The sequence below is a fragment of the Cetorhinus maximus genome, chromosome 18, assembly GCF_964194155.1.
Source record: "Cetorhinus maximus chromosome 18, sCetMax3.hap1.1, whole genome shotgun sequence".
Classification (NCBI taxonomy): domain Eukaryota; kingdom Metazoa; phylum Chordata; class Chondrichthyes; order Lamniformes; family Cetorhinidae; genus Cetorhinus; species Cetorhinus maximus.
Window position 1 is genome coordinate 80,430,039 of NC_135896.1, and position 26,423 is coordinate 80,456,461.

Consider the following 26,423-nt stretch of genomic DNA (forward strand, 5'->3'; position numbering starts at 1 on the left):
GGAGAGTGCCTGATGCTCACAGACTGCACCCAGTGAGAGTTGGCACTTTTGGAGGGAGGAGAATAATTTCGGGAAAAAAGATAAAGGAAACCTTTTATTTAAGAGAACATTTTTGTTTTGTGCTGTGGCACAGTGAGGCGGGTTTACTTCTAGTTTGTAACATGGAACCCCGTCTTGGGTGATGAGAGAAATTAATCGAATGGAATGGCAGACAGTATGCCCTTGGGAGCAAGAAGGGAAGCAATGAACTGAGCTGTTTGCATCATGCTGGTGTGATCCACCTTGGCACCTACCAGCATGGTCCACCTTGGGGTAGAGCACGGTAATGATGATGATGAAATATACTTGGCACAGTAGCCATGAAAACTGATGTGATGCAAGGGCTACATGTTTTATAGCATCACTTGGTTCCAGGTGCCTCAATATAGTGAATTTGCTGAACGGCACTGACAGATTCCAGGATGTCCTGCATTCTTTCATTATAATTAATGGCAGTGGCGGAACAGGGGAAAAGCTGCTCAGATTTTGTAGTCACATGTGAATGTAGTGGAATTGAACACTCACCTATGCGGAAAGCTGAAGAAATTGTTTTTATTGTGGTGGTGTATTATATTCAGCATTGGTAATCATTTGCCCAGTTCAGTGATATGACACTAGCGGATTTAGAATCATTAAATATGCTATCAGTTTTCAAACAAAGAGCTTTCATTTATGCCGCATCTTTCACTAGAATGTCCCAGAGTGTTTTACAGTCAATGAAGTTCCTTTTGAAGCATAGTCACTGTCGCAAGAAATGCAGCAGCCAATTTATGCCCAGCAAGGTCCCACAAAGAGCAATGAGGTAATTATCAGAGAATCTGTTTTTGTGATTGAGGGATAAATATTGATCAGAGCAACAGGGACCGCAAAATGGTGTAAAGGACATATGGGGCCTAGGATGAATGTTTCATATGAAAGATGGCACCTCTGAGTGCAGTACTCTGTCAATATTGCACTGTAAGTGTCAGTCTTGATTTTGTGAGCAAGTCTCTGGATATGAAACCAAAAGATTCTGACTCTGAGGTGAGAATGTCACCACAGCTGACTCAAGCTGGTTGAAGGGTTCAGATGAAGGACTTTGCTTGTGATTTGTAAGAGAAGATCAAACTGTGATTGACTAGCAAAATATATCTACAGGGTAAAACTGAATATTCAGGCTACTGAGTGATAGAGGTGCTTAAAATTATGAAGGGGTGAGATAGAGACGGAAGTACTGGTGTTTAGATGATTGAAGGGTCCAGAATGAAGTATTGATATCAGGGTAAATGTAAGAAATTTAGGATAGAGAGCAGAAGCAACCGTTTTTAGCATTGATATGGAATTAATGGAGTTTATGACTGGCATGTTAACATATAAGAACAGATTATACAGGTGATTGAGAGGAGGATAAAGGGATATGGGATTAGGTTTTATGGACTGGTTGGACCAAATGGCTATCTCTGTTTTAATTCTGCATAAGAAAAGAACTTCTGTTGTTGTTAGTGGTTGAGGGATAGATGCTGACTGGGAGAACTCCCCTGTTCTTTGAATAATGCCCTGGAATATTTACATCCAGCTAATAATAACCAGACTGTGGTATAGTGTCTCACCTGAAAAGCAGTACTGCCAACAATGCAACATTCCCTCAGTACTGCACTGCAATGAAAAGTGTTCCATTTCCCAACACTGACACGGTCACCTTGATGAGTGGAGGGGGAGAAAACAAATCAATCAAAAATAAAGCAGAAAGTACTGATGTGCCAGGAGCTGTGAACACACTAATGTTCGGAGTAGATTCTGGAATGGTTCCTGCAGATTGGAAGGTAGCATATGTTACTCCACTATTTAAGAAGGGAGGGAGAGAGAAAACAGGGAACTACAGACCTGTTAGCCTTGCATTAGTAGTAGGGAAAATGCTAGAATCTATTATAAAGGATGTGATAAATTGTTACTTGGATAATAATGATCTGATTCGGCTTAGTCAACATGGATTCCTGGACAGAAATCATGCTTAACGAACCTATTGGAGTTATTTGAGGATGTTACTAACAGAATTGATGAAAGGGGGTCAGTGGACGTAGTTGACTTGGATTTTCAGAAGACTTTTGATAAAGTCCTCCACAGGAGGTTGGTTAGCAAAATTAAAGCACCGGGGATAGGAGGTAATATACTGGCATGGATTAAGGTTGGTTAACAGGCAGGAAACAGCAGGAATAAACAGGTCATTCTCATATTGGCAGGCTGTGACTAGTTGGATACTGCAGGGATCAGCACTTGGGGCCCCAGCTGTTCACAATATATATCAATGATTTGGATGTAGGGACCAAATGTAATATTTCCAAATTCGTGGATGAATCAAAGCTAAGTGGGAATGTGTGTTGTGAGGAAGGTGCAAAGTGGCTTTAAGAGGATTTGGACAAACTTAGTGAGTGAGCAAGAACATGGCCGATGGAATGTATTGTGGAAAAATGTGAGGATATCCACTTTGAATCAAGAACAACGAAAAGTACAGCACAGGAACAGGCCCTTTGGTCCTCCAAGCCTGCGCCGATCATATTGCCCGTCAACAAATCATTTTGCACTTCCGGGGTCCGTATCCCTCTATCCCCATCCTATTCATGTATTTGTCAAGCTGCCTCTTAAACACCACTATCGTACCTGCTTCCACCACCTCCTCTGGCAGCGAATTCCAGACACTCCCTACCCTCTGCGTAAAAAACTTGCCCCGCACATCACCTTTATAGTTTTCTCCTCTCACCTTAAATCTATGTCCCCTAGTAATTGGCTCTTCCACCCTGGGGAAAAGCTTTGACTATCTACACTGTTCATGCCACTCATAATTTTGTAAACTTCTATCAAGTCCCCCTTCAATCTCCGTCGCTCTAGTGAGAACAATCCGAGTTTCTCCAACCTCTCCTCATAGCTAATAACCTCCCGAGCAGGCAGCATCCTGGTAAACCTCCTCTGCACCCTCTCCAACGCCTCCATATCCTTCTGGTAATGTGGTGACCAGAATTGCACGCAATATTCCAAGTGTGGCCTAACCAAGGTTCTATACAGCTGCAGCATGACTTCCCAGCTTTTATACTCAATACCCCTGCCAATGAAGGCAAGCATGCCATATGCCTTCCTGACTACCTTATCCACCTGCGTTGCCACTTTCAGTGACCTGTGGACCTGTACACCCAGATCCCTCTGCCCGTCGATGCACTTAAGGGTTCTACCATTTACTGTATTATTCCTGCCTGTACTAGACCTTCCAATATGCATTACCTCGCATTTATCCGCCCAAGTCTCCAACCGATCTATATCCCGCTGTATCCTTTGACAATCCTCTTCACTATCTGCAACTCCTCCAACCTTAGTGTCGTCTGCAAACTTACTAATTAGCCCAGTTACATTTTCCTCCAAATCATTTATGTATACCACAAATAGCAAAGGTCCCAGCACTGATCCCTGCGGTACTCCACTAGTCACAGCTCTCCATTCAGCAAAGCACCCTTCCACTGCTACCCTCTGTCTTCTATGACCAAGCCAATTCTGTATCCGTCTTGCCAGCTCACCTCTGATCCCGTGCGACTTTACCTTCTATACCAGTCTGCCATGAGGGACCTTGTCAAAGGCCTTACTGAAATCCATGTATACAACATCCACTGCCCTTCCATTGTCGATCATCTTTGTCACTTCCTCGAAAAACTCGATCAAGTTAGTGAGACGTGACCTCCCCTTCATAAAACCATGCTGCCTCTCACTAATATGCCCATTTGCTTCCAAATGGTAGTAAATCCTGTCATGAAGAATCTTCTCCAATAATTTCCCTACCACTAACGTAAGGCTCACCGGCCTGTAATTTCCTGGATTATCCCTGCTACCCTTCTTAAACAATGGAACAACATTGGCCATTCTCCAGTCCTCTGGAACCTCACCTGTAGCCAGTGAGGATACAAAGATTTCGGTCAAGGCCCCAACAATCTCCTCCCTTGCCTCCCTCTGTACTCTGGGGTAGATCCCATCTGGCCCTGGGAACTTATCCACCTTAATATTCTTCAAGACACCTAACACCTCCTTTTTTGATCTCAACATGATCCAGGCTATCTACATACTCTTCCCTAGACAAATCGACCGCTAAGTCCTTCTCTTTGGTGAATACTGATGAGAAATATTCATTTAATATCTCTCCCATTTCTTCTGGCTCCACACACAGATTCCCACCTCTGTCCCTGAGTGGGCCTACCCTTTCCCTGGCTCCCCTCTTGCTTTTTTACATATGTATAAAAGGCCTTGAGATTTTCCTTAATCCTGGTTGCCAGTGACTTTTCATGACCCCTTTAAGCCCTCCTGACTCCTTGCTTAAGTTTCTTCCTACTTTCTTTGTATTCTCCACGGGCTTCATCTGTTCCCAGCCTTCTAGCCCATACGAATGTTTCCCTTTTCTTTTTGACTAATCTCACAATATCCTTCGTTATCCAAGGTTCCTGAAACTTGCCATGCTTATCCTTCATCCTAGCAGGAACATGCCGGTCCTGAATTCTTATCAACTGACGTTTGAAAGCCTCCCACATGTCAGTTGTTGATTTGCCCTCAAACATCCGCCTCCAGTCTAGATTCCTCAGTTCCTCCCTAATATTGTTATAATTAGCCTTCCCCCAATTAAGCACCTTAACCCGAGGACTCCTGTTATCCTTATCCACCAGTACCTTGAAACTTACTGAATTATGGTCACTTTTCCCGAAATGCTCTCCTACTGAAACTTCGACCACCTGGCCGGGTTCATTCCCTAATACCAGGTCCGGTATTGCCCCTTCCCTAGTTGGACTATCTACATATTATCTCAGGAAGCCCTCCTGGATGCACCTTACAAATTTTGCACCATCCAAACTCCTAGCACTAAGTGATTCCCAGTCAATATAGGGAAAGTTAAAATCACCCACCACAACAACCCTATTGCTTTTACATCTTTCCAAAGTCTGCCTACATAACTGTTCCTCAATCTCCCGCCGACAATTGGGAGGCCTATAGTAAACTCCCAACATTGTGACTGCACCCTTCCTATTCCGGAGCTCTACCCATATTGCCTCGCTGCATGAGCCCAACGAGTTGTCCTCCTGTCATACAGCTGTGATATTCCCCTTAACCAGCAGTGCAACTCCCCCACCTCTTCTACATCCCTCTCTATTCTGCCTGAAACATCTAAATCCTGGAATGTTTATCTGCCAATCCTGTTCATCCTTCAACCAAGTCTCTGTAATAGCAAAAACATCATAGTCCCAAGTATTAATCCAAGCTCTAAGCTCATCTGCCTTGCCTGTTATACTTCTCGCATTGAAACAAATGCATTTCAGACCCCCAGTCCCACTGTGTTCAGTAATTTCTCCCTGCCTGCCCTTCCTCTTAGTCCTACTGGCCATATTCACTGGTTCCCAGTCCTTTATTTCACCTGCTGACCTATTGCTCTGGTTCTCACCCCCCTGCCATACTAGTTTAAACCCTCCCGAGTGACACTAGCAAACCTCGCAGCCAGGATATTGGTGCCCCTCCAGTTTAGATGCAACCTGTCCTTCTTGTACAGGTCCCACCTGCCCCGGAAGAGATCCCAAGGCTCCAGATATCGGAAACCCTCCCTCCTACACCATCTGTTCAGTCACGTGTTCAGCTGCAATATCTTCCTATTTCTAGCCTCACTGGCATGTGGCACGGGGAGTAATCCTGAGATTACAACCCTAGAGGTCCTGTTTTCTAACTTTCTGCCTAACTCCCTGAGCTCCCGCTGCAGGACCTTGTCATTCTTCCTGTCTATGTCGTTAGTACCAATGTGTACCAAGACCTCTGGCTGTTCTCCCTCCCCTTTCAGAATGTCCCGTACCCGATCAGAGACATCCTGGACCCTGGCACCAGGGAGGCAACATACCATCCTGGTGTCTCACGACCACAGAAGCGCCTATCTGAGCCCCTGACTATAGAGTCCCCTATGACAATTGCTCTTCTGTGCTTTGACTCCCCCTGCTGAACAACAGAGCCAGCCGTGGTGCCACTACTCTGACTACTGCTGTGATTTCCCCTGATAGGCCATTGCCCCAACAGTATCCAAAATGGTATACCTGTTAGAGAGGGGGACAGCCACAGGGGATTTCTGCACTGATTGCCTGCCCCTTCTAGCGGTCACCTATCTATCTGTCTGTACCTTGGGTGTGACCACGTCTGTAAAACTCCTGTCAATGACGCTTTCCGCCACCTGAATGCTCCTAAGTGCATCCAACTGCTGCTTCAACCGATCCATGCAGTCTGAGAGGAGCTGCAATTGGGTACACTTCCTGCAGATGATGTTGTCCGGGACACTTGAAGCGTCACAGATTTCCCACGTCCCACTTCACCCCAGCAACTGCCATTTCTAGAACTATTTAATAAATTAATTTAAATCTAATAACTGCTTATTGACTCCTTATTAACTATACGTTCCCTAGGGCTAGATTTCTACTATAAATGCTAAATTCTAAGAACAGTAAACTCCTGATTCTGGTCTAGATATGTTCTACTTATTAATTAAGTGATTAATTTATTTGGTTTAATTAGTTTAACAATGTTTTAGTTTCAAATTCAGGTCGGAGGAACAGATATGCAGAGTATTTCTTAAATGGTGAGAAATTAGAAAGTGTTGATGTACAAAAGGACCTGGGTGTCCTCATTAGTAAGTCACTGAAGGCTAACATGCAGGTGCAGCAAGCAATTAGGAAGGCTGATGGAATGTTGGCTAATGTCGCAAGTGGATTTGAGTACAGGAGTAGCGAAGTCTTGCTTCAATTGTATAGAACCTTAGTTTGACCAAGTAAACTAAGTACTGTGTAGTTTACTTCAAGTACTGTGTGCAGTTTTGGTCCCTTACCTTAGGAAGGATATTATTGCCATGGAGGGAGTGCAGCAAAGATTCACTAGACGTTCCTGGGATGACAGGACTGTCATATGAAGAGAGATTGGGGAAACTGGGCCTGTATTCTGTATAGAGTTTTGAAGAATGAGAGGTGATCTCATTGAAACCTGTAAAATACTCAAAGGGATAGACAGGGTGGATACAGGTGAGGTGTTCCCCCCTGATTGGGGAGTCTAGTACCAGGGGACACACTTTCAAAATAAGGGGGAAGCCACTTACAACTGAAATGAGGAGAATTTTTTTTACTCAGAGGGTTGTGAATCTTTGGAATTCTCTACCCCAGAGGGCTGTGGAAGCTCAGTCATTAAGTATGTTTAAAGTAGAGATTGACAGATTTCTAAATACCAATGACATATAGGGATATGGGGATAGTGTGGGGGTGGGTGGGGAAGGCATTGAAGTGGATGATCAGCCATGATAGTATTGAATGGCGGAGCAGGCTCGATGGGCTGAATGGCCTACCCCTGCTCCTATGTTCCTTTGACCCTTGTTCAAAACTAAATGTGAAGCTCTGTGCAGATCCTGTGAGGACCAGCTCTGTATTTCAGGTTTTCATCCAACATTTGCAGTTCTTTCTGTGCCACAAATGAGTCAGTGAAGGTGATGGATGAGCAGATGTTTCTTGTTAACAATGCCTGTCTGTGGAGGTGCCTTTCATTTAGTTGCGCACTTAATTCGATGTTTTCTGTGGCAGATTATGGCGGAGCTTTGTGAATCTCCCAGCTCATCATCCGATCGATACAGCTTCAATGACAGCAGTGTCTTTCCTCGTGCCAGCTTTTTTGTTTTACTGGTTACAGCCTAACCTTTGTTGCTACTCCTACTCCTTGGAGAAACCTGTTCCCTGTGCTGCTAGTAACCCCAGGAATAAGAAAGAACCCTCTTTGTAGGGCTGCCAACCTCCAGGAATCTCCTGGAGTCTCCAGGCTTTGAGGATTAATGTCCAGGACGTTGCTGAGTGTGACTTGGAAGAAAGCAAATGGTTTTAATTTTCTTTGAATACTTTCGCTTGTTAGTTATAGAAGTAGAGGAGATGGAGAAAGACTGTTTGAATGAGAGCAAAGAATGAACCAACTCAGTGTTGGAAGGCAAGGCACGGCGAGGATGGACATGTTGGTTGACCAAGGATGGAGAGTGGGGACATGATGTTTGGAGGCAAGGAGGTCATGTGATGAAACCTCCAGGAATGCATCCGAACAGAGTTGGCAACCCTAGTCTATTGGTGCTTGGTCTGTTTTCGAGGGGCAGATATTCTTCTGAGTAATTTTTGACTTACGTGGAGGTTGGGCATGTGGGAGGTGGTGTGGAGGTTGATGCTGTAGCAACAGCTCCCTAACAGAAGATGGTGGTGTTGCGTTCTGTAACTTGGGCTTTTGATTCATAGTGAATTATCAGCACCACCAGCTCTAGCCCATCACTACTTCCTGATTGGGAAATAAAACCCACTTTTAACTCTGCAAGCTCAAGGTAAATTAGTTGATCTCTTGTTAATCTCCAGCACAATAGAGCACAGACTGAGTGCAGTCTTCAGGATCCGAGCAAAGGCTTTAATTGGACCTGTGCATGGAGATGTAATTGTTAATATTTTTAAAGTCATAGTCAATTCTTATTTTTAAATAGTGTCTAAATTTTTATATTTACTACATAGAAAAAAGATGGCATCCAGAGAAGAAGAGAAAAAGTTGATTGGGGTTTTGTGCATAGGAGACCCAAGGCGTCAAGAGATGTATAGCCACTATTACTGAAAGGAGGTGGTAATTATTGTGTGACACGTATACAACAATAAGTACTTACATTAAATGGTTCTATATGAATGCAATAAAGTGTCCCAAGATGCTTCACAAGAGCATTATCGAGCAAAATTTGATACCAAGCCAAGTGGTGTCACAGATAAGAGAAACTTCTTTAGCCAGAGAGTGGTGAACCTATGGAATTCATTGCCACAGAAGGCTGTGGAGGCCAGGTCATTGAGTGTATTTAAGACTGAGATAGATAGGTTCTTGATTGGTAAGGGGATCAAAGGTTACGGGGAGAAGGCGGGAGAATGGGGTTGAGAAACTTATCAGCCGTAATTGAATGGCGGAGCAGACTCGATGGGCCGATTGGCCTAATTTCTGCTCCTATGTCTTATGGTCTTATAACCAAAAACTTTGTCAAAGAAGCAGATTTTAAGGAGTATCTTAAAGGATTTCTATGAGCAGATAGAGGGTTAGGGAGGGAATTCCAGACTTTGTCCATGGCAACTGAAGGCACAGCTGCCAGTGGTAGGGTGATTAAAATCAGATGAGCAAGAGACCAGAATTGTTGGAGCCCAGATATCTGAGGATGGTAGGGCCAGAGGAGGTTACAGTGATAGGGAGGTTAAGGCTATAGACAGGTTTGAAAACAAAGATGAGAATTTTAAATAAAAACAGAAAATTCTGGAAATACTCAGGTTAGGGCAGCATCTATGAAAACAGTGTTAATGTTTCAAGTCTCTGACCTTGCATCAGAACTGGGAAAAGTTATAGATGTAATAGGTTTTGAGCAAGGAGTTTGATGGGACAAGGACATAAGGAAGGTCTGTGATAACCTGCCATATACTGCTGAGTATTTCCAGCAGTGTTCTGCTTTTTGATGAGCATTTTTAAAATTGAGGTATTGTTGGACTGGGAGGCAATGTAGGTCAGCAAGCTCAGGGGTGATGGGTAAATGGGATGGTGTGAGTTAGGATACATGCAGCAGAGTTCTGGATGATCTCAAATTTATGGAGATTGGAAGCTGGGAGAGCAGCTAAAAGAATATTGAACTACTGGAATCTGGAGGTAACAGAGGCACTGATGAGGGTTGATATAGGCTTGGGCAGGGGCAGAGATGGGAGATGTTATGGAGGTGGAAGTAGGTGGATTTGGAACACAGCTCAGGGTTAAACGTGATGTTAAGTTTGGAACAGTCTGGTTTAGCCTCAGGCAGTGGCCATGAAGAAGGGTGGAGTCAGTGGCCAGATAATGTGGGGGCTGCAAACAGTGGCTTTGGTCTTCCTAATATTTAATTGGAGGAACTTTTACTCACTGAGCACTGGATGTGGGACAAGTCTGATAAATCAGGGGCAATGAAGGAGTTGAGAGAGATGATGGTGAGCGAGAGCTGGGCGTTTGTTAATGTGCTTGTGGAACTTAATGTTTTTGGATTATGTTGCTAAGCGGCAGCATGTGAATGAAAATTAGGGGGGTTGGGGGAGCCCAATGATAGATCCTTGGGGGTCTCCAGGAGTAGTAGAGTAAAAGACAAGCCATTGCAGGTTTATGTGGATAACTTGCATTATAAATGTGAATGTAGGATTTTATAGTAGGTAAACAATTGAACAGAAGTTTTCTGCAGCTGTAACATTTATAAAGGAACAGGAGATAATAAAAGCCTACTCTGCAGCATTGGTGATTGCATATTTTGTTGAATAAGATTCACCAGTCACTGATATGTGGATTTTTTTTCAAATAAGGTATTTTCTTGCCTTTTCTGTGGCTCAGTTTTCCCAAAGTGAGTTAGCTGATCTCAGCTGGAATGGTGATGGTGACAATACTATTAGTCCCGGTTCCCCACCCTGCTGGGAGCACAGGACAAAGCGGGAAAACTTCCCAAGGTTTCAGCTCCTGCCTGCTGTCCTGTGATCTTGTGTGTGGACAGGGTTGGTCTCTGCTTGGTGGTCTAGTCTGTTGACACTGGCATCAGGGATGGGCTTTTGTATTCCTCCAGGAATCATGTAGTACAAGAAGACAAATTTTCAGATTTAAGATTCATGTGTCAACTATGGCGCAGTAGGTAGCTGTCCAAAGACTTGAACATAAAAATCCAGGATGACAATCCAGTGCAGTACTGAAAGAGTGCTGCACTGTCAGAGGTTCTGTCCTTTGGTTAACCAAGGCTCAGCAATGTACACAAATTCTCCCTGGTGTCCTGGCCAATAGTAATTGCTCAACCAACGTCTCTACAATAGATTATCTGGTTGTTATCAAATAGCTGTTTGTGGGAGCTTGCTGTGCACAAACTTTGAAAAGTCCTTCATTGGTACATTATGGCCTTGTTTATAAGTAGATGATAACAAATTGTCCCTTGCTTTCCCTATACAGCTTTGAATATAGTGGTGGGGGGTGGGGGTGGAAGAATTAGAAAAGTACTTTGTCTGCTCCTGCTCCCCCTGTATTCCACACTCCATGGCCTTTAAAGAGCTAATGTAATTTTGCCCCTTTTTAATGCCAGGGTTGAATCCTTGGAAGAGGACATTATCCTAAAAGGAGTTAAGCTGATTGTGGTGGACTCAGTCGCATCAGTAGTTCGAAAGGAATTTGACACAAGACTCCAGGGTAACCTGTCGGAGCGCAGCAACTTTCTGTCAGGTGAAGCTGCCACACTGAAGTTTTTGGCGGAAGAATTCTCCATTCCGGTAAGACTCCTGGCTTTTTCTTCCCGTTGAACAAAATGATTGTGTTTGGTTTGTTTGAGCTTGTTGCACCTACTGATGAAATGAGCCTGCTGTGTATTTGTGGCAATAATGATATTACTGGTAGAGAAGTGTTACGTGCTCTGAGTGTTAGTGCAGCATCTTAGTGATGTATTGTGAGTGATATTACTAATCAAAGCCCATAGCCATTCTCCCCTCAAAGACTGACTTCTTCCCCTGTCTACTTGCTTTTCTGGCCCCTTGTGGTTCATATAGAGCACTTGACATGTTGATATTAGAGCTGTTTTATTGAGGCAGCGATTAGCACCAGATTTAACATACACTTAAAATGTTAGAATTAACCCTTTACATTGAGCCATGTTTAGTTACCACAGCTTAATACTGAACTCCCTTTCCTGAAAGAAAAGGCATACAATTCTGTCAGGATTAGTGATAGGCCAAAAGATTGGGAAAATTTTAGAAATCCGCAAAGAATGCCTAAAAAATAGGGAGAAATTAAAGTATGATAGAAAACTGATAATAAATATAAAAACAGACAGGAACTTCTACAAGTATATAAAAAGGAAAAGAGTAGCTAAAGTGAGTGTTGATCCCTTAGAAGATGAGACTGGGGATTAATAATGAGAAACAAGGAAATGCAGAGGCTTTGAACAAGTATTTTTTATCTGGCTTCACAGTAGAAGACAAAAAGCACCTCAATAACAGTTGGAAATCAAGAGGCAAAAGGAAGGGAGGAACTTAAAACAATGATGGCCACTAGAGAAAAAGTACTAAAGGACCTAAAGGCTGACCAGTTCTCTGGACCTGATGGCCTGCATCCTCAGGACTTAAAGGAAGTGGCTGCAGAGATAGTGGATGCATTGGTTGTAATTTTCCAAAATGCCCTAGATTTTGGAAAGGTCCCAACAGTTTGTAAAACTGCAAATGTAACACCTCTATTCAAGAAAGGAGGGAAACAGAAAGCAGGAAACTATAGGCCAGTTACAATAATATTTGGAGCATTTAGTAGCAGGACAATTAAAAAGTCATAATTCAATCAGGCAGGGCCAACATGGTTTTGTGAAAGAGAAATTGTGTTTGACAAACTTACTAAAATTCTTTGAGAATGTAGCAAGCAGCATGGATAAAGGGGAACCAGTAGATGTGTATTTGAATTTCCAAAAGGCATTCAATTCAAGGTGCTACATAAAAGGCTACTACACAATATAAGAACTCGTGGTATTGGGGGTGATGTATTAGCATGGGTAGAGGATTGACTAGCTAACAGGAAACAGAGAGCCGGGATAAATAGGTTACTTTCAGGTTGGCAAACTGTAACGAGTGGAGTGCCACAAGCATCAATGCTGCGGCCTCAATCTGTATTAATGACTTGGATGAAGGAACCAATGTATTGTAGCCAAATTTACTGACAACATAAAGATAGGCAGGAAAGCAAATTTGGCAGATGTGAATGTGAAGTTGTCTATTTTGGCAGGAAGAATAGAAAAGCAGAATATGATTCAAATGGAGAAAGACTGCAGGATTCTGTGGTACAATGGATCTAGGTATGTTTGTATATGAATCACAAAAAGTTAGCATACAGGCAAGCATGTAATTAGTAGGGCCTTTATTGCAAGGGAGCTGGAGTATAAAAGTATGAAAGTCTTGCTCTAATCATACAGGGTGTTGGTGAAACCACATCTAGAGTGCTGTGTAAAGTTTTGGTCTCCTTAAGGTGGGATATACTTGCATTGAAAGCAGTTCAGAGAAGATTCATTTGGCTGATTCCTGAGATGAAGGGGTTGTCTTATGAGGAAAGCTTTAGCAGGTTGGGCCTATACTTTTTGGAGTTAGAAGAATGAGAGGTGATCTTAATGAAACATACAAGATTCTGAGGGGGCTTGACATGGTGGATGCTGAGAGGATGTTTCCTCTCATGGGGGAATCTGGAACTAGGGGACACAGTTTCAAAATAAGAGGTCTCCTATTTAAGACACAGATAAGAAGGAATTTCTTCTCTGAGAGTCATTCGCCTTTGAAATTCTCTACCCAGGAAGCAGTGGAATCTTCTCATTAAATATATTCAAGGCTGAGTGAGATAGATTTTTGATTGACGAGGGGAGTTGAGGGTTATGAGGGACCAGCAAGAAAGTAGAGTTAAGGCCACAATCAGATCAGCCACGACCTTATTGATTGGTGAAACAGGTGCGAGGGGCTGAGTGGCTGACTCCTGCTCCTGTTTCTTATGATCCTATTAGTATACAAAAGGCTAAAAAATCAGCTTCCCTTTGAGAAATCATGTTCTAGTTTAACTCGATACAGTTGTTGAGATTGAGACAAAGCATGAACAAACAAAAACAATAGGGCCAAGTCATTCAATTTAACTACAAACGTCAATTGTGACTTGTTCAAATGTACTTGAATGGCGGCTTTTCTTTTTCATTGACTAGACAATTATTGAAAGCTGCTTGATCTTTAGCACTTCTTTAAAGTGGCATTGTTCAAATAGAAGAATCTGTCTTCAAGATTTCCCAGAGATGCATTCAGGCGAAAGAGTGTCTTTAGGCAGTGAGGAAAAAATAGGGACCTGCCAAGTAAGAATAGTATTTATGTTTTAAGGCAGCAGCCTTCTACTGTTTATTATATTCTATACCTTACAACGCTTCCAACATATGTTCTGTTCCTGCTCCTGTTTGCTTCTTCTGTTGCAGTGTAGAGAGAATAACTATGGTTATGATGCCTTGCCTTCTGCTTCCCCATCCCTCTCCCAACTTCTTCACATTGCTGTGACTGTGAAAGGTTGCTGCATCCCCCAGTTCAAAGTGCCATAATGGCGGCACTACAATTCTTTTCAAGCAGGAATTTGCAGGAGAGGTTTCCGTCTGTGACCGCCTGTCCTGGTTGTGTATACACGATAGATAGCTGGTTGTGAATTCCAAATTGAAATCTAATTGAGGGGTTCAGATGGTTTATATATAGAATAATGGATACCCGGGAGTGAGTTACAAGCCGGATTCTAATTGAGGGGTTCAGATGGTTTATATATAGAATGATAGAAACTCGGGTTGCAGACTGGAATCAAACCAAGGGATTCAGATGGCACTAAAATTGTTGTTACTGATTTAAAGCTATATTGCTGAATTGACTGATGTCTGGTGTGCAGAGTGTGTTTGTGCGTTGGTCAGGCTGGGGGTTGGGGTATGTAATTTGTCTTTGATCACCATGGCCCTCCAGCTATCTGTGCACTTTAGACTGTTGATGGGTAGCTTGGGAATTGAGCTTGTAGTAGGGTCTGACAACAATGACTTCGGTTTTCACAATACTTGGAGGAAATTTCTGTTCACCCAGGACTGAATGTTGGAGGAAATTTCTGTTCACCCAGGACTGAATGTTGGACAAGCAATCTGATAATTTAGAGACAGTGGAGGTGTCAAGAGGGTTCGTGGTGAGGTAGAGCTTTGTGTTGTCAGCACACACTGATGCTGTGTTTTGGGATGTCATTTAGGGGCAGCATGTAGCTAAGGGATAGGAGTGGACCAAGGATAGATTCTTGGATTCCAGAGGTAGTAGTCTTTGAGCAGGAAGAGAAGTTATTGCAGGTGATTCTCTAGCTGCAATTAGATAAGAATGAAATCAGGTAAAAGCAGTCTTATCTAGCTGGACGATAGTGGGGAGGCTTTGGGGGAGGATGGTGTGGCCAACCGTGTCAAAGGCTGCAGACAAGGAGGAAAAAGTCACCTTTGTCACAGTCACATGGGATGTTGTTTATGACTTTCATAAGAGCTGTTTCATTACTGTGGAAGGAATGAAAATGAGGAGTTCTGGGAAAGATGGGTATGGATTTGGAAAGTGACAGCAAATTTAAGGACTATGGAGAGGGAAGGGAGGTTGGAGATGGGACAGTACAAGGATAGAGGGGTCAAATTTTGTTTTTTTTTGATGAGGGGGTGATGACAGCAGATTTGAAGGAGATGGAGATAGTACCTGAAGAGAGAGAATCGTTAACAATATCAGCTAACATGGGAACCAGGATGGGAAATTGGGCAGTCAGCAGTTCAGTGGGAATAAGTTTGAGTTAGCAGGTGGTGGGTCTTGGGCAAAATGAGCTCAGAGCGGGCCTGAGGGGAAATAAGAGAGAAACCAAAGAGAGAGGGGAGTTTGGGACTATGGTGGGGTGGAGTTGAGAGTAAGTTTGGCCCTGTGGGCTAGGAGAAGGGAGAGTAGCAGCAGAGGCAGCTGATTGGATGGTCTCAATCTTGGTGACAGAGTAAACAATTCTGTAGCTTGTGGACGCTGGATTGTAGATGGAAAAGGTCTCAGCTGAAATGTGCTGATTTATTATCTATTTTCTTTCTGAAGAAAGGTGAGGGGGTAACTCTGCTCTGTAGTGGAGTGCAGGACAGGCTGGAATTGGACAGAAACCTATCTTTCAATGAGCGATACGGTTCTCTGATAACTGATCTGGTGAATTTTAGATGATGGTGCCGGAACCTTTAATAGCAAAATGGGAAGTTTTGGTGAGAAAGATTGTGGGGGCCTGAGAATAGAGTCCATCTGTGCAGCATCGTCCCACCACTTCCAGGGTACTGACTGTGCATGAGGCCTTCTTGGCTTGTAATGTGAAATCTACTCATTCTCATTAAAATCCTGCACCCATCAAGTAGCTAAGGACAGGATAGGCGTGCGGATCAGGAATATGTCAGTGTCGGTTGTGCCTCTATCTTTTGAAGGACCTATTTTTGAGGGGGGCGTAGGTGTTAATGCCTGAAGAAAATCAACATGAGTCCCAGCGCAAGATGACAAGGGGCCAGTTGGAGGGAGCAGCTATATTAAATTGTAACATCCAATAGCCATTATGACTAGAGCTGCCCAGTCACTCAGTATCTGTAATATTGGGAGGCTTCTCATTTATGGCCTTAATGAACAGAAAACATTTGGTGCACAGGCTCCCAACATGCTGTGCACTGGGCAGTCACATTGGATACTAGGTACCTTAGGTGACTTCAGGCCATGTAACAGAGATAGGAGCTTGAACCCTCAAGAGGGGCTGCACAGCCATGTAGGAACTGGTGCTATGATGAGTGTTGGTGGCCGAATGCCCTGTTGGTGCCCATTGTCAAGTCTCATACAAGAACGGTCAGTTGCAAACTGCTGAAGGGTGGCTATGGTATTATTCTTTGGCAATAACTCAATGCCTTCATGAGAGGAAGAAAGAAAAGTAGCTGAATACAGAAACAGGCATCAGCAATTTATTGATGTTGTATGGATTGAATCAGATGATGGTCATCGTAAAGGATGAGGAGGGGGCAAAATTAAGTCTCCCACTGAAGCCCATGTGTATCACTGGAGCTGGTGCCCTGTATATCTGCAGTTTTCTCTTGGCAGTGTGGCAAAACGATGGAGCTGCCAATGTCGCTAAATACAGACCCTTCTCCACTCCAAACAACAACAGCTTGGATTTATAAGGCATCTTTAACATAGTAATAAGTCCAAAGGCCCTTTACTGGGGCATTATTAAACAAAATTTGTCACTGAACAATGACTTAGGATATACATTTTATACACTTTTTAGAACTGGCGACCAAAAGTTTAAAAGAGGGTCTTAAAGGATATAGAGAGGTAAAGAGGTTTAGAATGCTGTGTTCAGTTCAGCTTTCCATGCCACTGCTGAGACAGCAGTAAATTCTGAGATTTCTATTTCTTGGCTCCAGTGCTGGAATAATCCTTCCTTCAAAGTCAGGTTCCGTCTCTTTTACATGATCGATTTTGCTTTCCTTTGGAAAGAACAGTAGGTCACGTCACTTCATGAAACTTAATCTGGAACAAATGTCGGCTCTGAAATCTTAATGAGCCTCTTATGTTTATGGTTGAGTGCAATAAACCCAAATGATATACATCTGTAAAAGGCCAGCCCCTCTGCAATCGGCTTCAACTTTTTCCCTTTTTTGCACTTAGAAGCTTTGAGCACTGAGGATGCGGAGGTGGTGTAACTGCGGGTAGATCTTGACTTTGTGCAACAGTCTAAGACGGATCATAATGGGCCACAAGCCCGTTATATATCTCCCATTGGATCAGATAGGATATATGGCACAGAAACAGGCCATTAAGCCCAACTAGTCCACCCTGTTGTTTATGCTCCGCTCGCACCTTCTCCCATTTTTCCTCATCTAAACCTACCAACATAACCATCTGTTCCCTTTTCCCTCGTATGCTTTTCTAGTTTCCCTTAAACGCATCTCTACTATACGCTTCAACCACTACCCTGTGGTAGGGAGTTCCATACTCTCACCACTCCCTTTCGGTGAAGAAGTTTCTTCTGAATTCCTTGTTGGATTTCTTGGTGACTATCTTGTTTTGATGGCCTCTAGTTATGCTATTCCCCACAAAAGGAAGCATTCTTTCTGTATCTACTCTTCCAAAACCATTCATGATTTTAAAGACTTCCACTAGGTCACCTCTGTGATATGGCGACCAGAACTGCACACAACACTCTCTGGCCTAACCAAGGTTCGATACAAGTTTAGCATAACTTCCCTACTTTTCAATTCTGTCTCTTTAGAAATAAAATCTTGTGCTGGGTTTGTTTTTTTTTAAACAGCCTTTCCATTCTCCCCATTCTTCGTTCCATTGTCTTAGCCTGCTTGAGTCTGCAGGAACAGGTGGTGAGTAGCAGTGGTCAGGAGGAAGTAGCCTGACAAATCAAGAGGCCTCAATGCTTCACACAAGAGTCCGCCTTAATGGCTCAGTTTCTGCATAGCCAGCCACAGCAGATGGTACCCCAAAGGAAGACTCACATTTATAGAATACTTTTTATGACCCAAAGATGTCCCAAAGTACTTTATAACCAATTAAGTTTTTTTTGTTTTGAAGTATAGTCACTGTTGGAATGTGAGAAATGTGGCACCCACTTTGTGCACTGCAAGATCCTACAAATAGCATTGTAATAAATGAGCAGGTAATCTGTTTTAATGATGACCTTGCTTGAGGGAAACAGATTGGCCAGGACACTGGGGAAAACTCCCTTGCTTCGTATGGTGCCATGGGATCTTTTGCATCCACTTGAGAGGGCACACAGGGCCTTGGTTTAATTTCTCATCTGAAAGACGCCACCTCCAACAATGAACCTTCCCTCAATACTGCACTGGAGTGCCAGCATAGATTATGTATTATGTTTCTGGAGTGGGGCTTGAATCTACAACCTGACTCCAAGTGGAGATTGCTATCCACTGAGCTAAGCAGACGCATATGAAAAATAAATCTGAACACAGCTGGAAATGGTTACTGCGCTAGCCCAGACTATCAGAACATGTATATATGAATGCATTGATACACCGGGCGTGTCGACCTAGATTTTGGACTGATGTCTCCAGAGTGGGACTTGGATGCACCACCTCCTGACTCAGAGGCAGGAGTGCTACCACTGAACCATAATTAACACTGACCTTTCACTGACTGTTTTGATGAACAAAGCTGTCTGCTTGATCGGAACACCCATCAACTGGCCTAAATACCAACTCCCTCCAACACCTGTACACTGACAGCAGCCTGTACAATATATAAGATGCACCGCAACAACTTGTCAAGGCTCCTTTGATAGCACCTTCCAAACCCGCTCCTTCTACCACCTAGAAGGACAAGGGTAGCAGATGCATGGGAACACCACTACCTGTAAGTTCCCCTCTAACTCGAACACAACCCTGACATGGAACTGTATCACCGTTCCTTCACTGGCACTTGTTTAAGGAACTCCCTTCCTAACAGCACTATGGCGTTCCTACACCACATGGACTGTAGCATTTCAAGAAGGTGGCTCACCACCTCTCGCCAAGGGCAATTAGGGATGGGCAATAAAAATTCTGGCCTAGCCAGCAATGCCCACATCCCGTGAGAGAATTTTAAAAAATGATCCCTGTTAGAGGGGAACATTGTGCTTTTACTGGCTGTATTTATGGTGAAGCCCATGTTAGAATGTGCACTCCTCTCTTTCATTGGTGCTGTTAGTATAACTGATGGGTAGAGTCCAGGCTTGCCAATCCTCTGGAGGCTCCAGAAATTAACAGTTGATCTTTTGGAGACTGCTGCGAACAGCCCAGGGTAAAAATTGGGTGTTTTTATGACATTTTCATTAAACAGTTGTTTATTACAACACAACAACAACTTGCAATAATGTTGAGCCTCAAATCTAGCAAAACTTATCAAGGTTCTTCACAGGAACAGACAAAAGTTGACACTGAGCCACATAAGGAGCTATTAGAACAGTTGAGCAAAATCTTGGACAGAATGCATCAAAGAGGTTTAAAAAGCATCTTAAAGGAAGAGAGGGATGTGGGGAAGTTTGGGAGAAATTCCAGGACTTCGGGCCTAAGCAGCTGAAGGCACGGCTGCCAATAGTGGGTGTGTTGGGGGGAGGTGGCGGTGGAGGGATGGCGAGGGAAATCCAAGATGTGTAAGAGGCAGATTAGTTATAATGGCTATAAAGAAAAATACATGGTGGGGGTCGGGCTGACTTGATCGGGCTTTTCGAGGTGGGAAGTCATGTGACAATCTCCAAAAATATTCCTGCTAAGCTGCAACAGTGTGTGACGACACAGCAGCCTGGGAGGAACTGCGCAGGGCCTTGTTCGTGTTAAATACTGTGTCTATCCAGCTGGACAGCAACTGTGCAAAGACAATTTAAATGTACTATTCACGGGGGAAAGAAACTGGCCAGGCATGATAGCAAAATGTTATAGGGAACAGTGTGTCCAACTGGAGTTGGAACTGAGTAGTGTCCCTGTTAGGGGGCATCCAGCTCCCTTTTACTGATTCTGTTAAGCCTGATGGTACAGCCTTTGATGAGCAGGAGTAGGCCACCAACTGAAACTATCCACAACAGATGTGTAAAATTTGTACCTGTGGAGAAATGTGTCAGAGTGCATTGAAAGGTTTATGACCGAGTGGCCAAAGAGGAAATACTGCCTATGAACAAACAAGCATATAGATTAATGGCCAACTGTGATTGGTTGTATTTTTGCTTTACTTCTGTTTTGGATTTCCTCTTCTTGTTCTTGCTAAGTGAGCAGTTTGTCTCTTGTTAAGAAGTGCACATCAGGATGTTGTGTAGGCTGATCATTTAGGACTGAGATGAGAAGAAATTCTTTGCTCACTCCAGAGGGTTGTGGATGGTCCATCATTGAATACATTTAAGGCTGGGACAGACAGATTTTTAGTGTCTCAGAGAATTAAGGGATATGGGGAGCAGGTGGGGGAAGTGGAGTTGAAGCCCAAGATCGGCCATGAGCGTATTAAATGGTGGAGTAGGCTCAAAGGGCCATATGGTCTACTCCTTGTATTTCTTGCATGTTCTTCTGGCTTGACCATGATTTAAGGGCCTTTGAGTCTGAAGGTGCAGGGCATGAAACCAGCTTGAGACAGTCCCAGTGAGCAGTGGCCAGGACTGCAGCTCTACATTCAGGAACATCTAGAGTGAAACTCTCAACAGCTAGTTGTTGCTGCCGCTGCTTGTCTATCTTGCACCATTCTCACATATCCACTGTAGCTCGACTTCAACTTCTCTGTGACATCTGTCGTCCAGCTACACCTAGGTCGACCCCTCTCTCTGCTGTCCTCCACTTTCCCTTCTTGAAGAGATCCCTGGAACTTTTCAGTTCGGATCAAATGGCCTGACATTTTCTTTTCTGAATGGTGTCACAGTAGAACAAATAGATATGTTTGTCTTTTTAGGGCAAATGATAACAGAAGGAAAAACTTTGGAATGCACTGCCTGGGAGGGTGGTGGAGGCAGGTTGCCTCACATCCTTTTAAAAAGTACCTGGATGAGCACTTGGCACATCATAACATTCAAGGCTATGGGCCAAGTGCTGGTAAATGGGATTAGGTAGGTAAGTCAGGTGTTTCTCACGTGTCAGTGTAGACTTGATGGGCCGAAGGGCCTCTTCTGCACTGTGATTCTCTGATAAACATTCACAAGATGCAACACGTGATTCCAAAATTAGAAGGATAGAGATAGGCAGAATTAATTTCGTGAGGGTGAAGAATGTGTTAACAACAAGAAAACTCAAGCTTGTAACAAGGAAAAAACTCAAGATCCCTAGAAACCTGAACAATAAATTAAAGATCTGTAGAAGGATAGAGAGGGCTGGTGGTTGTAGCCTGTAAAATCCTCCCAAGTATCAGGCTAGCCACCTTATCGGTTGTTTAAAAGATGGTTATGTCCATAGAAGGAGAGTTCACATTGCAGGCTGTTAATTGGCCTGTGAGTCCTTCTACTACTACTCAATGCTCTCCAGGGAAAGAGTATGAAGATACAAAAACAATCAAACCCAATTTTGGATCCAAAGTAGCAATTCTGGCTTAATTTATTTTCAATGTTCCCAGAGGCACTGAGACGCCCTGCAACATCCTAACCATTGTTCCAAGATCAGCTAATACAGCACAAGCCAGGCATTAAATCTGGTACACGGTCAGACATGGTGCCACTGCCTTTAGCCACTATCATGTTCTCATATAAAAAGCACGATTAACATTCGTTCTGGAATGTGTTATAAGGCCATAATAACTGCAGGCTCAGGACATCAATTTCTTCGCTTTCTCTACTTTCCATTTTTACGAAACTCCACGGACCTTGTTCAGTACTTTGCCTGTTATCTCAATCTGAGGTATTATGAGAAAATAAAGCCAGAAATGTTGTGGAGCATCAACAACTTCTCTTGTTTACTGCCAACCCTTTCTTGTAGCTGAACTCGCTTAATGTTACTCTCTCTCATTTGTCTCACCAGCTTGCATTGTATTCTCTCTTTTTTTTGCTTGATCTTTATCTTGCTTCTTCCATCTCTTTGGCTGCCAATGTCTTTCTCTCTCCCAGTTCTCCGAGTTTTTCTCTATTTGCTTGTGTTTAGCTTGTGTCCACTATGTTTCGCCTTCCCTCTCCCTGCCTAGTTCTTTGCTCTTGACTGTCCCACTTTTGGAAAAAGGGAACTCTACAGGGTGAAAAATGTAGAAGAAAATTGACAATGTGTGCTAGCTATTCACTACATTTTTATACTGCTTTTTTGTACAGTGCCTAATTTCAGCTATTGGGTTACTCCTTCAAATGTTTTGGCTGATCAGTTGCAGTGCCATCCTTCAGCCAGCAGATGGTAATGTTGAGCTGGGGTTATATGCTTTCGGCCCTGTTCTCAGGAAATTGAGAGTGAGCATTGGATTATGTTAATTTAGAAGGTATCACCTAGGCCGAGATGCAATTTTGTGCCAATGCTTTAACCAGATTCAGTAATTACAGAGTGGTCATGACATCAGACTCCATTAAAGAAGTAGATTCTCATGAACGTTTAATATCGTTTACATTTGTTTTGTATCTATTGTTTTCGTTGGGGTGGGGGGGGATTGGGGTTGCAGTTCAAACACTAAGTGCAGATTATTTCATTGGAAATCCTGGCTGGGAGATGTTGTACAGTGGTGATTTGTGGGCAGGAGCAGATCAATTGGTTCATCTTGGATGCTCATCCAAATTTTGAGAGTTATCTTTATACCACTAATAAAATTGAATAATTGTGTATCCTTTCAGATGCCAGCAGTTTGTTTTTTTATAATTCCTTGGCATACGTTCAGGCCTCACTTGGGCGTATAATTTGGGCTGATGCACCAGTGCGGTACTTCTCTGTTCAATGAGATGTTAAACTGATTCTGTCCAGCTGAATGATAAAGGTCCCTTGGCAGTACAGTATTTGAAGAAAAGCTCTGGGTGAATATTCCTTCTCAACTAAAGGCATCAAGTACCGATTATCTGGTATTATCTTATTGCTATATGTGGATCTTGCTATGTGCGGAATGGCTGCCATATTAGAGTACATGACGTGGGACGGTGGCATGGTGGTAATGAAGCCAATGAACAGGCTGTTAAAAGCCATTCCTCTGCCATCTCTGCCAACTCTAGCATGATGCCACCACCAAACACATCTTCCCTTCACCCCCCAGTCAGCATTCTGCAGGGACCATTCCCTCCAGGACACCCTGGTCCACTCCTCCATCACCCCCAACACCTCAACCCCCTCCCACAGCACCTTCCCATGCAATCGTAGAAGGTGCAACACCTGCCCCTTTACTTCTTCCCATCTCACCATCCAAGGGCCCAAACACTCCTTTCAAGTGAAGCAGCACTTCACTTGCACATCCTTCAATTTGGTCTACTGCATTTGCTGCTCCCAATGTGGTCTCCTCTACATTGGAGAGACCAAACGCAGACTGGATGACCACTTTGCGGAAGACCTTTGGTCTGTCCACAAGCATGACCCAGACCTCCCTGTCGCTTGCCACTTCAACACCATCCTGCTCTCATGCCCACATGTCCGTCCTTGACCTGCTGCAATGTTCCAGTGAAGCTCAACGCAAACTGGAGGACCAGCACCTCATCTTCTGATTAGGCACTTTACAGCCTTCCGGACTTAACATTGAGTTCAACATCTTCAGACCATGAACTCTCTCTGCATCCCCACCCCCTTTTTTCTTATTCATTTTTAATTTTCATTTTTATTTATATATTTTAATTTTTTCCACTCATTTTCATTATTTTTTATTTCCATTTTATTCATTGTTTTATTCCTAGCTTTTAGCCTTTTCAATCTTTTTTTTGCACCACCCCCACTAGGGCCATCTGTCACTTCCCAGAGTGCTTATCCTGGTCTGGCCATTATCACATTCTGCTTTCCACTCTTAATGTCACCATTAGCACCTCCTTTAGCCAGTATCACCACTATTAACAACTGTTTGACCTTTTTGTTTTTGATATCTTTCGCAATCCCTCTTTTGCCTCCACCTATCACTGGCCTTCTATCCAGCTTCACCTGTTCCACCGCCCCTAAACAGTATATATTTCACCACATTTCTACTTCCCTTCAGCTCTGAAGAAGAGTCATACGGACTCGAAACGTTAACTCTGTCTTTCTCTCCGCAGATGCTGTCAGACCTGCTGAGTTTTTCCAGTGTTTTTTGCTTTTGTTTGCAATGAGCAGGCTATTGCTCTGGGGATGTAGGTTCAATTTCAACCTCAACGTTTGTGGAATTTAAATTGAATTAATGAATCTAGAATTAAAAGTTAGTCTCAATAATGGTGTCCGTGACATTATCAGAAGGCCCTTTTTTTAAAAAAAAAACACCTGGTTCATGATTATCCATTAGGGGAGGAAACCTGCCATCCTTACCTGGTCTGGCCTAGATGTGACTGCAGATCCACACACAGCTGCCCTCTGAAATGGTCTAGCAAGTCACTTGGTTGTACCAAACCAATACAGAAAAATTGAAAAGGATTAATATCAGACAGACCACCTGGCATCTATCTAGATTCCGGAAACAGTGAAGGCACATCCTGTCCATTTGAACCTGTAAAGTCCTCCTTACTAACGTCTGAGGGCTTGTGCCACAAATTAGTCCAACAGTAGCCTAACATAGTCATACTCACCAAATCATAACTTACATACAATGTTCCAGACACCTCAATCATCATTCCTGGTTTGTCATATCCCACCGGTAGGACAGATCCATCAGAGTTGATGGTGCAGTGGAATATAGTTGGGAGGGAGTTGCCCTGAGAGTCCTCAACACTGTCTCCACACCCCATGAAGTCCTGTTGTATCAGGTCAAACACGAGCAGGGAAAACTTTTGCTGATTACCACTTATCGCCCTCCCTCAGCTGATTAGCCAGTACTCCTCCATGTTGAACAGCACTTGGAAGAAGCCCCGAGGGAAGCAAGGGCACTGAATGTGCTCTAGGTTGGGGACATCAATGCCCATCACCAAGAATGGCTTGGCAGCACCACCACTGATTGAGCTGGCCAAGTCCTGAAGGACACATCTGCAAGGCTGTGCTTGCAGCATGGTGAGAGGACCAACAAGAGGGAACACCTATGTCCTCACCAATCTACCTGTTGCATGTCCATGACTGTATCGGTAGGAAGGACCACCGTGCGAAGTCCACGTGATGTCAAGAAATGGCTGAAGGCTTTGGATACTGCAAAGGCAATGGTCCTGACAATATTCCAGCAATAGTACTGACGACATGTTCCTGAACTTGCTGCACCACTAGCCAAGCTGTTCCAGTACAGCTACAACACGGACATCTACCTGGCAATGTGTAAAATTGCCCAATTATGTCCTGTCCACAAAAAGCAGGACAAATCCAATTCGGCCAATTAGTGCCCCATCAACCTACGCTTGATCATCAGCAAAGTGATGGACATTGTCGACAGTGCTATCAGGTGGCATTTAACCTGCTCACTGCTCAGTTTGGGTTCCATTAAGGCCACTCAGTTCTTTATCTCATTACTCAGCGCTTTATCTCATTGCAGCCTTGATGCAAACATGGACAATAGAGCTGGACTAAGAGCGTGACATCTTCGATATCAAAGCAGCATTTTCATGAGTATGACATCAAGGACCCTGAGGAAAACTGAAGCCAATGGGAATTAGGGGGAAAACTGCACTGTTTGGAGTCATGACTAGCACAAAGGAAGATGGTTGTGGTTGTTGCAGGTCAATCATCTCAGTCCCAGGCATTCCTCAGGGTAGTGTCTTAGGCCCAACCATCTTCAGCTGCTTCATCAATGACCTTCCCTCCATCATAAAGTCAGCAGTGGGGACGTTCACTGCACAACGTGCAGCACCATTCGCAACTCCTCAGATACTGAAGCAGTCAGTGTCTGCATGTAGAAAGACGCGGACAACATTCAGGCTTGGGTTGAGGAATGGCAAGTAACGTTTGTGCTGCACAAGTGCCAGGCAATGATCTTCTCCAACGAGAGAGAATTTAACCATCTCCCCTTAACGTTCAGTGGCATTACCATCGCTGAATCCCACACTATCAACATCCTGGGGGCTACCATTGACCAGAAACTGAACTGGACCATCTATATAAATACTGTGGTCATAAGAGCAGGTCAGAGGCTAGGAGTCCTGCGGTGAATAACTTACCTCCTGACTCCCCAAAGCCTGCCTACCGTCTATAAAGTCAGGAGGACGATGGAATATTCTCTACTTGCCTAGATGAGTGCAACTCCAACAACTTTCAA

At 43.7% G+C, this 26,423-nt stretch overlaps 1 protein-coding gene across 9 annotated transcripts in view; it reads left to right on the forward strand.

Annotated features, from left to right (window-relative positions):
- The window catches only part of rad51b (RAD51 paralog B), a 542,458-nt gene that overhangs the window by 41,428 nt on the left and 474,607 nt on the right, over positions 1-26,423 (forward strand). For all 9 annotated transcript variants that reach the window (XM_078563054.1, XM_078563047.1, XM_078563052.1 and 6 more), the window contains one exon: positions 11,180-11,363. In XM_078563054.1, coding sequence (XP_078419180.1) covers positions 11,180-11,363 — 184 coding nt within the window. The remainder of the gene's footprint in view (positions 1-11,179; positions 11,364-26,423) is intronic.